Source organism: Ascaphus truei, chromosome 2, assembly GCF_040206685.1.
Source record: "Ascaphus truei isolate aAscTru1 chromosome 2, aAscTru1.hap1, whole genome shotgun sequence".
Classification (NCBI taxonomy): Eukaryota; Metazoa; Chordata; class Amphibia; order Anura; family Ascaphidae; genus Ascaphus; species Ascaphus truei.
Window position 1 is genome coordinate 471,767,964 of NC_134484.1, and position 16,507 is coordinate 471,784,470.

Below are 16,507 nucleotides of genomic sequence, written 5' to 3' on the forward strand. Positions count from 1 at the left end.
GTAGTGTGCTACCCCTATTGCAAATTGCAGATACTTTCTGTGTCTGTGACATATGGGTACATGGAAGTAGGCATCCTTTAGGTATACTAATACAAGCCAGTCCCCCTGGTCCATTGCAGCAATAATGGTACTCAGGGACTCAATTTTGAATTTCCTTACCATTGAGGAGTTTGTTTACTCCTCTTACATCCAGGATAGACCTTAATTCACCTATTCTCGAGGAACATTGGTGAGTAAACACATCAATATCTTTCTTGTGGTGGAGCTGATTGAATTGCACGATAGTTCATAAGCTGTTGGATACTGCTGGTTAATACCTGCCTGGCAAGTTTGTTTTCCGGTCATCGGGATCTTATGAACATGTGCCCTGCAGGTATAGTTTTGAATTCCAGAAAGTATTCCTTGCAGACAACGTTGAGCAGCTAAGAGTCCATAATCTTTTGCACCCAAACGTTCTGGAATTGCCGGAGTCTTCCTCCGACGTGGAATGTATCTCATATAGAGTGGCTGAGAAGTTCGCATGAGGGTCCATTTCTTCTTTGCCCACAAAAAAAAAAAAGGAGAGAGTTCTGGCCTCCGTGTAAGGAGGCTGTTCTTGAATAACCCCTTCCAGGCCTATAAGATCTCATTCCTCGACTGTTGACCCTCTCATTCATACTTGAAATTGGGACATGAAATCTTCTCTTCCTTTCCTGTGGAAGAAATAGAGTTTTGCTTCCAGAACCTTCTCAATGATGGAATCGAGTTTCCTATGGAACAGATGATGACCTTCGAAAGGAATTGAACACAGATTGCTCTTAAATGACAAATCTGCCTGCCAATACATTGGCCAAAGTGCTCATCTGGCTGCGACAGACAGTGCCATTGACCTTCCCCGTCAGCCTTGCTGAATCCAGTGATGCTTCTGCTACAAAGTTCGCTGCCAGTTTTAGCTCAGAGAGTGCCTCAACTACCTGGGATCTTTCAACTCCTTTCTCCAGGGCTTTCTCCACATTAGCAATACATACACTTCATAGCTCGACACAGATGTTATGGCTACAGAAGGCCTGCAAGCTGTGTCCACAGCAGTAATCGATCCCTTCAAGTCGCTCTCCATCCACCTGTTCAAACAGTGTTGAAAGGAGGACGCATTGTCCACAGGCAGGGTTATTCTTTTGGCTAACCTTGATACCCCCTGCATCCTTCGGTGGAGAATCCCATGCTTCCACTTTTTCCTCGAATGGGTACATTCTTGAAAATGTCCTTGTCAGGACATTGTCCTAGATATCCTGCTCCTAGCCACATTTCCTCTGTCTGCCCACCGGGGGTGTTTTCTGTCTGCTCTGCGTTTTCCTCAGTCTCCTCTTGGTGCTCCTGTCCTCTGTCCCTGTCTGTCTTTATAGTTTCCTGTACTTCCTGGCCTTTGCTTTGTGTTCTCTGACCTTTGCCTGAACCAGTCCCTGTATTTTGTTCGTGTCCATTAATAAAAGGCCCTTGCCTGCACTAGGCTTGTCACCATCTGTTCTTGCCCTGCCTCTGTCCCTGTGGAATTCCTGATGCCGACCACTGTCTGTGACCCCGACCACTATTCTTCCCGCCTGCCCTGGACCCCTGCTTGTGACCCAGACTATGATTATTGCTGCATGCCCTGGACCCTTACCTATCAACCAGATGTCTCCTTGCCAGCTCCCTGCTGTTTTGGCCACTGAGCTCATATCTGCACTGGAAGTCTTGAGTCAAAGCAGCTTTTTGTCTGGCTGGGACCACTCTCCTTTGATCATCTCCTCCACCCTTCATGGACCAGGAAGGTTCATGGTTTCTTCTGTAGGATCCTGAATAAGCAATCCAAGTTCCGAAAGGGAAGGCTTGTCCTCGGTCTGTAAGATCTCTCTTCCTGCCTTGAGAAGTGGCTAGAACAAAAGTGGACGATTCTTCCTCTGCTGAAAACTCATTCTCTGAAGATTACATTTCCAGTTCCATCCTGCTGAATTGTTTGCCCTCTGAATTCTCAGAAGATTAATCTTGCCGGCTTTCCAGGCTAGTAAATGATCTTGCCCACTTCTGGCCTGTCATGGGCAGACTTTGAAGAGGCTGCTTCAATGACCTGGGTTCTGCGTTGTTCATTCCTGAGATGAAATCAGACATCGGATCAATTGTTTTTTTTGCCGCATCTCTTCGGCAATCTCCAAAAAGCCTTTTATTTTCCAATGCAAGCTTCTCACAAGACCCACAATGTTTTGTTTTCTTCGTGGTCTTCTTTACAACAGTTAGTTATGTAGGCGCTCTGGCCACTGGATACACCTGTTAAGACCCTGGAGTACGGACATAATATGAATATCAGTAATTATAGCCATCTCTTTTTTTAAAACACAAATAACAAGAGAACTACTACTAACTTTAGTGTAATCATTTCAGTGCAGTTATATATAATGTAATGATTTTGTAAAGGTCAGTTGATTATAATATGCATACATGCAGAGTATAAAAGCAGGGGTTGAATATTGTAATTTTGACATAAAGGAAGAAATGTCACAAGATCTAGAGTAGTTTGCCAAATCCCTGTGTTATTTCAAGTGTCACACTTGTGGGTGTTGTGTTTTTGCAGACCTGGCTGCTGCCAGTTGACTTTGAGCCATGATCACACACACACACGCTGCAGAAAGTTGTAGCTGCCTGATGTTACCTGCTTGACCTATCTCCATTGTGAGCATGGGCCTGATAGGTTCCCGAACATTACCAGCAAAATTAGATCTCTTTTATATACTGACGAATACTACAACTACTACTTCCCTGGGGCTTACATTGGGACTTTAGCAACCACAGAAGAGCTTTAGAAGAGCTTGCACGCATGGTGTATCCTGGTTAAGGTCCTGATAGGCTTTCAGACTTTAGTAGTGCCTGTAGTTATGGTAGGCTTACAGCAATTACACCTTTACAGGCTTCCAGCGTGTGTGCTGTCCTCTGCACATCTTAATCCTCCTGTGAGAGTAACAGGGCAGCGAGAGCATGTGCTTATTTGGCACGTTTAAATCCTCCGTTTTTTTTTTTTTAAATATCTTTTCCGTGACGCCACGCGGCCTTGCGCGAGCTTCCTCCATGCTACTCATGCATCCACGTGGTCACATGCACTCGCCTGCCAAAGCGGCTTCGGGAGCTGCTGGCCTCAGCGGCTATTTGCAGCATGGCTGTCTGACGGCCCCCGGAACAGCTAACTCCTTGGAGCTCAGACGTCCGTTCTACAGCGAGAGAGAGGCAGACAACTCCCCTGGATTGATTACTAGGTAAACAGGTAAGCCCCCACTATACTACGTAAAAGCACTAACCTCTACCCCAGCTGGGTAGGACAGAAAAAAAGAAGATTAATTAGTTTGGGTGTTCTAGTCGCATAACTACAAAATACCAGATATTCCCTCCTTGCAGATTTGAAAGCCACCAAAATAGCTCCCCTACTCACTTAACACGTGAGGATCCATGCTGGTAGTGAGCAGCGCTCCTCTGGAGGTGCAAAGATATGAGGTTCCTTGATTTATATTTGTTGGATATCAGCTGTGTCTGTATAAAAAAAGAAACAGAAGAAATTACATAGTTACATAGTAGATGAGGTTGAAAAAAGACGTACATCCATCAAGTTCAACCTGTGCTAAATTTAGACAACAGATACTTTATTCTATATCTATACTTACTTATTGATCCAGAGGAAGGCAAACAAAAAACCCCATTAAGGGGAAAAATGAATTCCTTCCTGACTCCAAGAATTGGCAAATCGGATTAATCCCTGGATCAATATCCTTCCCATGTATACTTATTTGGTATATCCCTGTATATCTTTCCCATCTAAAAAGATGTCCAACCTTTTTTTGAACAAATCTATTGTATCTGCCATCACAGTCTCCATGGGTAATGAATTCCACATTTTAACTGCCCTTACTGTAAAGAACCCTTTCCTTTGTTGCTGGTGAAATTTCCTTTCCTCCAACCTTAAGGGATGGCCCCGAGTCCTTTGTACTGCCTGTGGGATGAATAGTTCTTTTGAAAGCTCCTTGTATTGTCCCTGAATATATTTGTATATAGTTATCATATCCACTCTCAGACGCCTCTTTTCTAATGTAAATAAATCTAATTTAGCTAGCCTCTCCTCATAAGTTAGAATGTCCATCCCCTTTATTAATTTGGTGGCTCTTCTCTGCACTCTCTCTAGTTCCATAATGTCTTTTCTTAGGATTGGTGCCCAAAATTGTACTCCATATTCAAGGTGTGGTCTTACTAATGCTTTGTAAAGGGGCATAATTATGTTTACTTCCCTTCCATCCATTGCCCGTTTGATGCAAGATAAGATCTTGTTTGCCTTTGCAGCTACTGCATGACATTGGGCACTATTGCTAAGCCTGCTGTCTACAAGCACTCCTAAATCCTTCTCCATCAAGGATTCCCCCAATATATTTCCATTTAATTTGTAAGTCGCCCTTTTATTCTTGCATCCCAAATGCATAACCTTACATTTATCTGTATTAAACCTCATTTGCCATTTACATGCCCACGTTTCCAGTCTCTCCAAGTCCTTCTGAAGAGAAATTACATCCTGCTCTGATTCTATTACCTTACACAATTTAGTATCATCAGCAAAGATGGAGACTTTGCTCTCGATTCCAACCTCAAGGTCATTAATAAATAAGTTAAAAAGCAGGGGTCCCAGTACCAATCCCTGAGATACTCCACTCACGACTTTAGCCCAACTTGAAAAAGTTCCATTTATGACAACCCTCTGTTGTCTGTCCTTTAACCAGTTTTCAATCCAGGTGCATATATTATTACTGAGTCCAATTTTCTTTTTTTTGTACACCAACCTCTTGTGTGAAACCGTATCAAAAGCCTTTGAAAAATCTAAGTAGACCACATCAACTGCATTACCCTGGTCTAAATTCCTACTTACCTCCTCAAAGAAACAAATAAGATTAGTTTGGCAAGATCTATCTTTCATAAATCCATGCTGACTATTTCTAATGATTTTGTTTTCCATTAGGTATTCCTGAATATTATCCCGTATTAAACCTTCAAGTAGTTTCCCTACTATTGAAGTCAGGCTTACAGGTCTGTAATTCCCCGGGTGTGATCTAGCTCCCTTTTTAAATATAGGCACCACATCTGCTTTACGCCAATCTTGTGGTACTGAGCCTGTGAAAATGGAGTCCTTGAATATTAAATATAATGGTTTTGCCATTACTGAGCTTAACTCCTTGAGAACTCTTGGATGTATGCCATCGGGGCCAGGTGCCTTATTTACTTTAATTTTTTCAAGTCGCTTATGAACTTCTTCCTCAGTTAACCAATTGGTCATTAATATGGAGGTTGTGGCTTCCTCCTGTGGCGCTACTATTGAACTTGATTCTTCCCTGGTAAACACAGAGGCAAAGAATTTGTTTAATACCTCTGCTTTTTCCTTATCTCCAATAATATGCCTACCCATCTCACACTGAAAGGGTCCTATATTTTATTTTCTCATTTTTTTGTTATTAAGGTACTTAAAGAACTTTTTAGGGTTGACCTTACTTTCTATTGCAATCCTTTTTTCATTATCCATTTTTGCTATTTAATTGCTCTTTTGCAATTTTTGTTACATTCCTTATAATTCTGATATGATGTCTCTGCCCCTTCTGACTTAAAGAATCTAAACGCCTTCCTCTTCTTGTCCATTTCCTCCCTACCTGTTTATTTAGCCACATTGGTTTTGACTTATTTCTTTTATACTTATTACCCAAGGGTATACACTGATAAGTGTGCTTTTCTAACAATGTTTGAAAGACTGGCCATTTATCTTCTACATTTTTCCCTGCAAAAACATCATCCCATTGTATTACAGCTCAACCCCGTGATAGCGCGATCCGCTATAACGCGGTTTTGAGCATGGACACCAAATTTTAAAAAAATAAATAAAAAAATTTCAAATTAAAAACAAAAATTTTTTTGCACACTGCCCAGTACACACTCACAGCACCAGCACCAGCACCAGCACCAGCACACACACACACACACACACACACACAGCCCCCCCTACCTTTTTTTGTCAGCCACCTTTGGGTGCATTGTGGACTGCTGGGAGGGGGGAGGAACGGTGCAAGGCTGGGGGAGGGGCTGCTGCTGCGACGCTGGGCTCAGGGAGAGCCCCCCTCTCCCTGTCTGTATCTCTGTTGCTGTGGGGGAGCATTGAAGGAAGCTGATCCCTGGCCGGGAACTCAGAAACAGCTGACATCCCATGAGCTCTCCTCCCCCTCGCACCTTCTCTGCACAGATAAACTGTTGCAGATGCTAGGTAAGTGCTGCTGTGGTTTGGGGGGGGGGGGTGCTGCTGTGGTTTGGGGGGGGGGGGTGCTGCTGTGGTTTGGGGGGGGGGTGCTGCTGTGGTTTGGGGGGGGGGGGTGCTTCTGTGGTTTGGGGGGGGGGGGTGCTGCTGTGGTTTGGGGGGGGGTGCTGCTGTGGTTTGGGGGGGGTGCTGGCTGTGTGGGGGGGGGGGTGCTGCTGTGGTTTGGGGGGGGGGGTGCTGCTGTGGTTTGGGGGGGGGGTGCTGCTGTGGTTTGGGGGGGGGTGCTGCTGGTTTGGGGGTGCTGCTGTTTGGGGGCTGCTGGGTTTGGGGGTGCTGCTGTGTTTGGGGGGGGAGCTGCTGTGGTTTGGGGGGTGCTGCTGTGGATTGGGGGGGAGCTGCTGTTGTGGTTTGGGGGGGGGGGGTGCTGCTGTTTTGGCCTGCAGCTGCAACGCTGGGCCTGAATCTGTGCTGCTGTGGGGGAGCATTGAAGGGAGCTGATCCCTTCAGCTAGGGAACTCCGAAACAGCTGATATCCAGTGAGCTCTCCTCCCCCTTGCAGCTTCTCTGCACAGATCAACTGTTGCAGATGCTGGGTAAGTGCTGTTGTGGGGTGTGGGGTGCTGCTGTTTTGCTGCTGTGGTTTGCTGGTGTGCTGTTTTGCTGTTGTGGTTTGTGTGGTGCTGCTGTGGTTTGGTGGGGGGGGGGGGGGGGCTGTTTTGGGCCTGCCGCTGCGACGCTGGGCTCAGGAGAGCTGCTGTTTTGCTGCTGTGGTTGGTGGGGTGCTGCTGTGGTTTGGGGGGGGGGGGGTGCGTGCTGCTGTTTGTGCGTGCGCTGGGCTCAGGGAGCGCCCCCCCTCTCCCTGCCTGAATCTGTGCTGCTGTGGGGGAGCATTGAAGGGGGCTGATCCCTTCAGCTAGGGAACTCAGAAACAGCTGACATCCCGTGAGCTCTCCTCCCCCTCGCAGCTTCTCTGCACAGATCAACTGCTGCAGATGCTGGATAACTGCTGCTGGGAAGGACTCGGGGGGGGGGGGGGGGGAGTCCGGGGGCCTGCCATTGCGATGCTGGGCTCTGGAAGAGTTATCTCAGCTCTCCCCCTTCGGCAGCGCGGAGTCCCTGATCACGGCGGCCATTTTTTATAATTAGCGCGACCCCAGTAATAACGCGGTCTGATCGGGTGGCCCCCGAGGACTGCGTTATAAACAGGGTTCAGCTGTACTACTAGATTAGACTTCAGTTTATTAAAATCTGGCTTTCTAAAGTTTAAGTCTTTGTTGAACCCAAGTAATCTGTTTTTTGATAATTTATTTCAAATGAGACCATGTTATGATCACTGTTACCCAAATGTTCCAGGACTTGAATATTTGTTATTACTTCTACATTGTTTGATATGACAAATCCAGAACTGCCCCTCTCCTGGTTGGTTCCTCAATAATTTGGGTCATATAATTGTCTTTAAGCAACCCCAAAAACCCTGTTTCCTTTTGTTGTAACGCTAATCTCATTGCCCCAGTCTATGTCTGGATAATTAAAATCCCCCATTATGCAAACATGACCCAGTTTTGTTTTATTGTTATAAAGTTATAGGCACCTAAACAAAAATATGGTCCATCCTCAAACAGGAACTCTGATTTCAAACAGTGCAAAATACAACAAAAGTCAGAAAAGCCCAAAGCTACATCCAATATGACAAAAATACACAGTGTAAAATACATCAATGGTTCAGGATTATGTAACAATCATCTAATATAAAAACCCCAGTATAAAAAAGTCAGAGATCAACAGCCATAAGAATAGCAAAGTCATTTTAATGAAACATATTAATATACTGTCCAGTTCTATACTATGAATAAAGAGAAGCAGATAAATCTGGTGCTCCAGTTTGGCGTTAGAGAGACTTTGATAAAAGCTCCCGATACGCTCTCCGGTCCAGCAGTTCTGTTCCACACTGACACCGTCTCTCTATTATTTTATACAGTGAGAAGTGGGCAATGCAGAACAGTGCAGTAACTCCCTCTAACCTGACCCCACTTTTCACCATATTAAATAGGGGTTTGATTGCCTCACACCCTTATCGTCTCATTTTCTTATCAGTTGTCACACATGACATACTAGTGAGAACGTGACTTGTGTATGTGACAAGGGTTAATACACACAGCCATCGAGCTGACCCACTTCTCTCTGCAGGGTCCCTAAAATGGAGTAGTATCACCCCTCAATCTGTCACAAATATAACCTTAAATTGCTGCCACCAGGGGGAAGGCTCAACACTAGGGGTCCGTAATTAACACACAAAAATCCATTGTAGCAAAATGTGTCTGAAAATTGGTTTTCAGTCAAAAGGTGGCACTGTGTGCTCATTTGCATGTCATTTCCCAAAATCCCTTGCTGCAGTGGAAACACACTGTATGCTAGGTCAGGGGGGCGCAAACTTTTTTCCCTGCGCCCCCCTGCCGGCTGTCCCCTCACTCCCGCGCGGCTGTCCCCTCACTCCCGCGCCCCCCTCCCCAACCCCAACTTACCTGCGCTCCGGCGTAATGACGTCACGTTGCCATAGCAATGTGACGTCACATGACCTCGCAGCGTCATTTTGACGCCGCGTTGCCATGGCGACACAGGGAGGAAGCCGCCGGAGCCACGGTAAGTTAGGTTTACAGAGCCCCTGCTGCTTCCCCGGCACTTAATTTAAGTGCCTTCGGGAAGCGCGCGGGGCCTCTGTAAACCCCGCGCCCCCCGTCGGCAGTGTCGCGCCCCCCCTGGGGGTCGCGCCCCACAGTTTGCGCACCGCTGTGCTAGGTGATAATGGTGAAAGGCAGGGTTGCAGACATGTGTTCACAAGTGATCTTTTTATTTGCTATATGCCAACGGTGGAGGTTTCTTCTTGCCTTTTTCACCCACAATAAAACACATACATACATACACACACACACACACACCAAAGACGAGAATAACCTGCTACAGACCTAAAATAATAAGTACCAAAGTCAGATAATCCAATGTATGTAGTACAACACTGCGGACGGTGCTGGGGATAAAGAATGTATGAAAACAAAACAAGAAAAGAAAAAGTATCCCAACTAAAGCACTCTGGTATACAAAATAGTCAAATGTATTAACATCACATGAAACAATCACAAAATTAAAACAATCCGCAGTGTCCCCTGCATAAGGGAAAATAAAGCTATCGCCTCAATAATCCTCCAAAATAAGCCTATGAGAATCATCTGAGTGGACAATGCACATAAACAGAGTTCCCCAGAGCTGTGGGGGCATGTAATTAGACTCCCACCACTCAGACCGGCGGCGGGCGGTCTCACAAGCACTCCTGATATAATAATGAACCTCCCTTAATGAGGCAGTATGTTAACTCCTAATGGATCCAAAAGAAAAGAAACAGCGCAAAACCTCATAGTGTAGTATTAAAAATATTTGTAATATTATTGAGCAGCAGGTGAGTATCTCACGTACATCAATTCAAAGATATATAAGCATGGCATGTTATCAAACTGCTACCGCCACAGCACACCACCATCCGATCGATCGAGGAAGTGGATCCTTCTCTCTCACACGATTTCGTCTCAGCCAGTTTGGGGAGTCGCGGTCTGCAGGTAAGGTGTTGGCTTCAGTCTCAGAGTGCTCCCTTCCTCTTTGGATATGTAGTTCCGGTATACAGCCGCCCACTGATGACGTCACCAGGGTTCCGTCGCAGATGTGACCGGAGAAGGACTGGATGCAGTGTTGTGTGTGTGTGTGCGCAGCTGCAGTGTTATGTGTGTACTTAGCTGCAGTGTGTGTGTGTGTGTGTGTAGCTGCAGTGTGTGTGTGTGTAGCTGCAGTGTGTGTGTGTGTGTGTGTGTGTAGCTGCAGTGTGTGTGTGTAGCTGCAGTGTGTGTGTGTGTGTGTGTGTGTAGCTGCAGTGTGTGTGTAGCTGCAGTGTGTGTGTAGCTGCAGTGTGTGTGTGTGTGTGTGTGTGTGTGTGTGTGTGTGTGTAGCTGCAGTGTGTGTGTGTAGCTGCAGTGTGTGTGTGTGTAGCTGCAGTGTGTGTGTAGGTGTGTGTGCGCGTGTGTGTAGCTGCAGTGTGTGTGTGTGTGTGTGTGTGTGTAGCTGCAGTGTGTGTAGATGTAGCTGCAGTGTGTGTGTATGTAGCTGCAGTGTGTGTGTGTGTAGCTGCAGTGTGTGTGTGTATGTAGCTGCAGTGTGTGTGTGTATGTAGCTGCAGTGTGTGTGTGTATAGCTGCAGTGTGTGTGTGTAGCTGCAGTGTGTGTGTGTAGCTGCAGTGTGTGTATGTGTGTGTAGCTCGCAGTGTGTGTGTGTATATATATATATATATATATGTATGTGTGTGTAACAGGGGACTTATCCCTGTTCAGTAATGTGCCTTTAATCTAGCAGTGTGGTAGTTAATTACTAAACACCTGCCTGATTGCTTACAAAAGCCTGCCTTTGAGACAGGAAGTGACTCTCCTTAGCTCTGACTGAGAGCTGACCTTTTGAGCTGACCGGTCTTGAGCTCTGCACAGCAGAGCTGATTTCAAGACACAGGGAAAACTACTACACCTGAAGCTGAACCAGGAAGTGAGAAGATTTTCCCTCCAAGAAACAGATAAGACTTTTATTCTTAAGAGACTGCTTATATCTGCTTATTTTCATGCTATATGTTTTGGGGCTGCGAGACATGCTTAACTAATGGAGATGTGAACTAATTGCATAGGATTTCACTAGAAATACTCCCAAGGGAATGGAAACTTTGTTCCCCCCCCCCCCCCCTGTGTTTGGATAATTCCCTGATGAAAAGGAACAGGCACAATAAAGCCTATTATAATTTCCCATTATAAAGCCTCCTAATTGTGTACCTCTGTGAACGTCCGTCTACATTTGGTGTCCGAGGTGGGACAAGAGGTGTCCTTGTAGTTAAAAAGGACTGGAGATTTTTATGTGAATTTTTTTTAATGCTTTTTGCCTACAAGCAACTTAGAAAAAAAAAACTCATGCAGCAGAGATCAGAGTTAAAGGGACACACCACTGAAACTTACACTGCATTGAAACTTACAAAACCACAGATGGACTCTTTGCCCCAATCCCAAGAGGAGAGAGACTGCTGAAACAGCTAATCCTTTTTTTTTGCCTATCACAAAGTGTAATATGGTCATTGAAATAGGGGTTTTGCCTTCCAGCCATAGTCAGGGTTCAAGAAGTGAGTCAGCCCTTAAAAAGGGATAGGTGTTTGTTGTTTTCAAAAGTTTCGCTGAAGCAGTGAATACAGATGGTGACCCACGAGTGGTACTGATTTTGCAAATAAAGGTTGCCACACCGCATAGGGCTACCAGCTGTGAATGGAGTATATGCAGAAAAGTGTGAAAATTGATACAAGACTGTGCTGAAGCAGGGGAATTTTTAGCAAACAAATGCTGAGTGTAAAATTGCCCAATAAAGCAAAAGTTTTTTCAAAGCCAATTGCTGAGTGTTGAGTCTGATTGCTGATATGCTTACAAAAGCCTGCCTTTGAGACCAGAAGTGACTCTCCTTAGCTCTGACTGAGAGCTGACCTTTTGAGCTGACGGTCTTGAGCTTCTGCACAGCAGAGCTGATTTCAAGACACAGGGAAAACTACTACACCTGAAGCTGAACCAGGAAGTGAGAAGATTTTCCCTCCAAGAAACAGATAAGACTTTTATTCTTAAGAGACTGCTTATATCTGCTTATTTTCATGCTATATGTTTTGGGGCTGCGAGACATGCTTAACTAATGGAGATGTGAACTAATTGCATAGGATTTCACTAGAAATACTCCCAAGTGAATGGAAGCTTTGTTCCCCCCCCCCCCGTGTTTGGATAATTTCCTGATGAAAAGGAACAGGCACAATAAAGCCTATTATAATTTCACATTATAAAGAGCCTCATAATTGTGTACCTCTGTGAACGTTCGTCTACAGTGTGTGTAGCTGCAGTGTATGTGTGTGTAGCTGCAGTGTGTGTATGTGTATCACAGAGGGACGGCAGTGTGTGGATATAGATAGCTGCAGTGTAAGCGTAAATATAGAGGTGCTTTAATGTATTTACCATTTTATTTTAATTTAAAAATCTATAAACTATACAAACGTGTCTATTATTTATGAAAAAACCTACATTTAGCCTATAATAGTAATAATCCCCTCAGAACAGGGCATTACTGGCCAATAATGCCCTGGCTGGGTTAAAGTTTCTCAGCTTCGCCTCGGGTCTTCAACTCTTCCTGCCTCAGGCCTTCAACTCTTATTGGCCAGTAATGCCCCTATTCTTCAGGGATTAATTACTTAAATAATAAGGGACAGGGTCTCCCTTCTCTCACTGAGCAGCTTTAGTTCTGCACTGCAGATGGGGGAGAGGAGATCTCTTTGTTTCATGTCCCAGCTGCATCTCCCTTCTGCACAGACCTCCCCCTCTTCCCCTCAGTGTCCCAGCTCAGACAGATTCTTTATAACTAGAAGATTAGAGAATGCAGCAGAATTTGGATATCAGAACATACAGTCAGACCAGGACGGTCCCCGGGGCAAACATTTACCAGCCTCACACAAACAGACTACAGCCCATAACACATTACAGGCCTATCCTACGCCAGGCTACCACAATTTTAAAATTGTCTGTAAATGTTACTTCTGCCTATAATCATATCTATAACTGTCCATGAAACAGCTTCTGTTACATGGTGTGTGAGTGCAGTACCTGTTGGATCAGGAGAGCTGAGTTGATCTGCGGTTTTATGGAGATTAGGACAGGCTTTTGAGTGATCTTATGAGTTTCCTCTCAGGGTGCTTGCGTCTCCAGTTGTGGTGGGCTCCAGGATGCCAGGAGATCAGTCCCCCCCATAACATCCTTATCCCTCTGCCCATGGATTGACACGCAGGCAGAGTGTAATAGAACATGGGCTTTATTACAACCACTGCACAGATGGGATACAGCGTTGGCAGGCTTTCTAGGGTTCCAGGCCTAGAGATGGTGCTAGATCCTCAGATAGTACAGGGCCTCTCTGGAGGATTCATGATGTTCCCCAGGCCTAGAGACCTGGGGTGGGCACGCTCATCCTCGCAATGGGAGAGACTGACAACCCTTACTGCTCAGTTCAGCTTCCAAAGCAGGACTGCAAAACAATTTGTCTCTCTCTCCCATCAGAACTGGAAGGGACAGGCTCACAGACTAGAGCCATTCCAATAGTCTTCCACAGTCTGTGAGTCACCATCAGTTCATGTCCATCAGTGAGGAGCATAAGGGGAGTACAAACACACAGAATTAACCTGTTACTGCCTGCAGCTAGCAGGAGTTACATAACAGGGGGAAGGACAGGTACAGATGAACATACATCTGTAAATTGAAGGTATAACCTCCGTTCATTTAATGCAACCATGTATTTTAAATCTGGCTGGATAAACCAGGACTACAGTTTCCACTGCCCCCACACCCCCAGTTTATTTATTTATAAAAAGGTGTTACCAGGAAGTAATACATTGAGAGTTATCTCTCGTTTTCACGTATGTCCTGGGCAGAGTTATGATGACAGATACATGGTTATAAATACAGACAGTAGGGCCCCGCTCATACAGCGGGTTCCATTCCAGGCCGCCGCTGTAAAGCGGAAATCGATGTAAAGCGAGGCCCTACTGTACTGTATTGTACCTTTTGAAAACAGAGATGCAGAGCTGTAAACTGACTGTTTCGCTGACAAATGGCATCTGACAAGGAGTTGCTCATGCGCTAAAACTGTTGCTTAGTGACAGCCAGATACTCAGCTGCTGAGCACGTAATGCCGAAAATCGCAACAAGCGCCAAATCTAATGAATATATGTATATATTGGGAAACACTGTATGAGCGGAAGCCGCAAAGCGGAGCACCGTATAGCGGGGCCCTACTGTAATTACATTAAGTGAGCAAGGTTATACATTGTATACAAGACATTGCATGCACAGTAAGGCCGCGGCCAAGCTTGGCGTGCTCACTGTAATGTCAAATGAGCATGGCCATGCTGACGCTGCGAGCACACGCATGCTCGGCAATGCTCAGCGCTTGAGGAGACATGGAAAAGTGATTTCCAAGCGCTCAGAAGGGTCACATGACCCTTCAACAACGAATCAGCACCAGTCAATACGCACACACCCCGATCCAAGCATGAGTGCGCGTCGCTGCACCTTGGACGCAGCTTATATAGTGCTGACGACGGCAACAGGACAGTCGCGTCAGAACAAATGCATTGTCGCCTCGTCGGCGCTTATAGAGCACGCGACTGCGACAGAGCGACGGAGCGACAGTGGTACCAGAAATCTGGTAGTCGCTGATATTTGATTTTTTTCGGCGACGGCCGCCCCTTGCGGCCAATGAGGAGCTTCTCCGTGCCTCTGCCCTCCCCCTTTTGTGACGTCACTGGTCTTGTAGCCAGCGACGTCGCCTAAACTTAAAATATAACTTTCGCAATGGTGATGGCGACAGGTGACATCGGTCGCATCGCCGGCAGTATGAGCGCTGCCTAAGGCTGCGCGTATAGTGCCAGTGACAGCAACGCGATGTCGCGCCAAAACAAATTTATTGCCGCCGTCGCATATAGTCGTTATAGTAAGCGCGACGCGACGGAGCGACGGCCTGGTCGCTGGAAGTCAAATCAATTAGATTTTTTCAGCGACCGCAGTGTGATGTCACATCGCTGTCGCGGCACTATACGGGCAGGCTAAGAGATAATATATATTATAGGCGTATGTAAGAGTTACAGACCAGATTAAATGTGAGGCAGCTTTAGTTTTGAAAGAACTTAGACTGGTGGCGGCTGTGAGAGTCTCCGGTAGATTGTTCCAGTTGTGAGGTGTACAAGTGTCGGCGTCTTTGCAAGACTCCCCCTATCTCACCCCATTGGCGGCCTTGCAAGTCCCCCCAACCCTTCTATTTCTCCCACCCACTTCTCTTTCCCCTGACCCCCTCATAACCACCCATACACATAAAACTCCCCCTGCACATAAAACACACACACACACACACACACACACACACACACACACACACACACACATATCATACCCCCCCTCCCTGCACATCACATTCTTCCCCCCCTCCCCCTCCCTGCACATCACATCCCCCCCTCTCTCTCCCTGCACATCACATCTCCCCCCTCTCCCGGCACATCAAATTCTCTCCCCCCCCCCCTCTCCCTGCACATCACATTCTCCCCCCCCACTCCCTGCACATCACCCCCCCCCCTCTCCCTGCACATCACATTCTCCCCCCCCTCCCTGCACATCACATTCTCCCCCCCCTCTCCCTGTACATCACATTCTCCCCCCCTCTCCCTGCACAACACACACACACCCCCCTCTCCCTGCACATCACATCCCCCCCCTCTCCCTGCACATCACATTCACACACCCCTCTCCCTGTACATCACATTCTCCCCCCCTCTCCCTGCACATCACACACACACCCCCCTCTCCCTGCACATCACATTCACACACCCCTCTCCCTGCACATCACATTCTCCCCCCCTCTCCCTGCACATCACATTATCCCCGCCCTCTCCCTGCACATCACATTCTCTCCCCCCCTCTCCCTGCACATCACATTCACACACCCCTCTCCCTGCACATCACATTCACACACCCCTCTCCCTGTACATCACATTCACACCCCCCTCTCCCTGTACATCACATTCACCCCCCCCTCTCCCTGCACATCACATTCACACACCCCTCTCCCTGCACATCACATTCTCCCCCCTCTCCCTGCACATCAAATTCTCCCCCCCTCTCCCTGCACATCACATTCTCCCCCCCTCTCCCTGCACATCACATTCTCCCCCCCCTCTCCCTGCACATCACATTCTCCCCCCCTCTCCCTGCACATCACATTCTCCCCCCCCTCTCCCTGCACATCACATTCTCCCCCCCTCTCCCTGCACATCACATTCCCCCCCCATCTCCCTGCACATCACATCCCCCCCTCTCCCTGCACATCACCCCCCCCTCTCCCTGCACATCACATTCTCCCCCCCCCTCTCCCTGCACATCACACCCCCCCCTCTCCCTGCACATCACATTCTCCCCTCCCTCTCCCTGCACATCACATTCTCCCCCCCCTCTCCCTGCACATCACATTCTCCCCCCCCTCTCCCTGCACATCACATTCTCCCCCCCTCTCCCTGCACATCACATTCTCCCCCCCTCTCCCTGCACATCACATTCTCCCCCCCCTCTCCCTGCACATCACATTCTCCCCCC

General features: G+C 47.0%; 1 protein-coding gene across 7 annotated transcripts in view; it reads right to left on the minus strand.

Moving 5' to 3' along the window:
• The window catches only part of LOC142488340 (uncharacterized), a 100,679-nt gene that overhangs the window by 34,363 nt on the left and 49,809 nt on the right, over window positions 1-16,507 (minus strand). For 4 of the 7 annotated variants that reach the window (XM_075588730.1, XM_075588727.1, XM_075588731.1 and 1 more), the window contains exon 2: window positions 3,434-3,531. The exons of 2 other annotated variants lie outside the window; for them this stretch is intronic. In XM_075588730.1, the coding sequence (XP_075444845.1) occupies window positions 3,434-3,452 (19 nt within the window). In that variant the 5' untranslated portion in view covers window positions 3,453-3,531. Of the gene's footprint in view, window positions 1-1,639; window positions 2,292-3,433; window positions 3,532-16,507 lie in introns of all 7 variants that reach the window. One more of the 7 variants, XM_075588726.1, reaches the window with a different exon arrangement.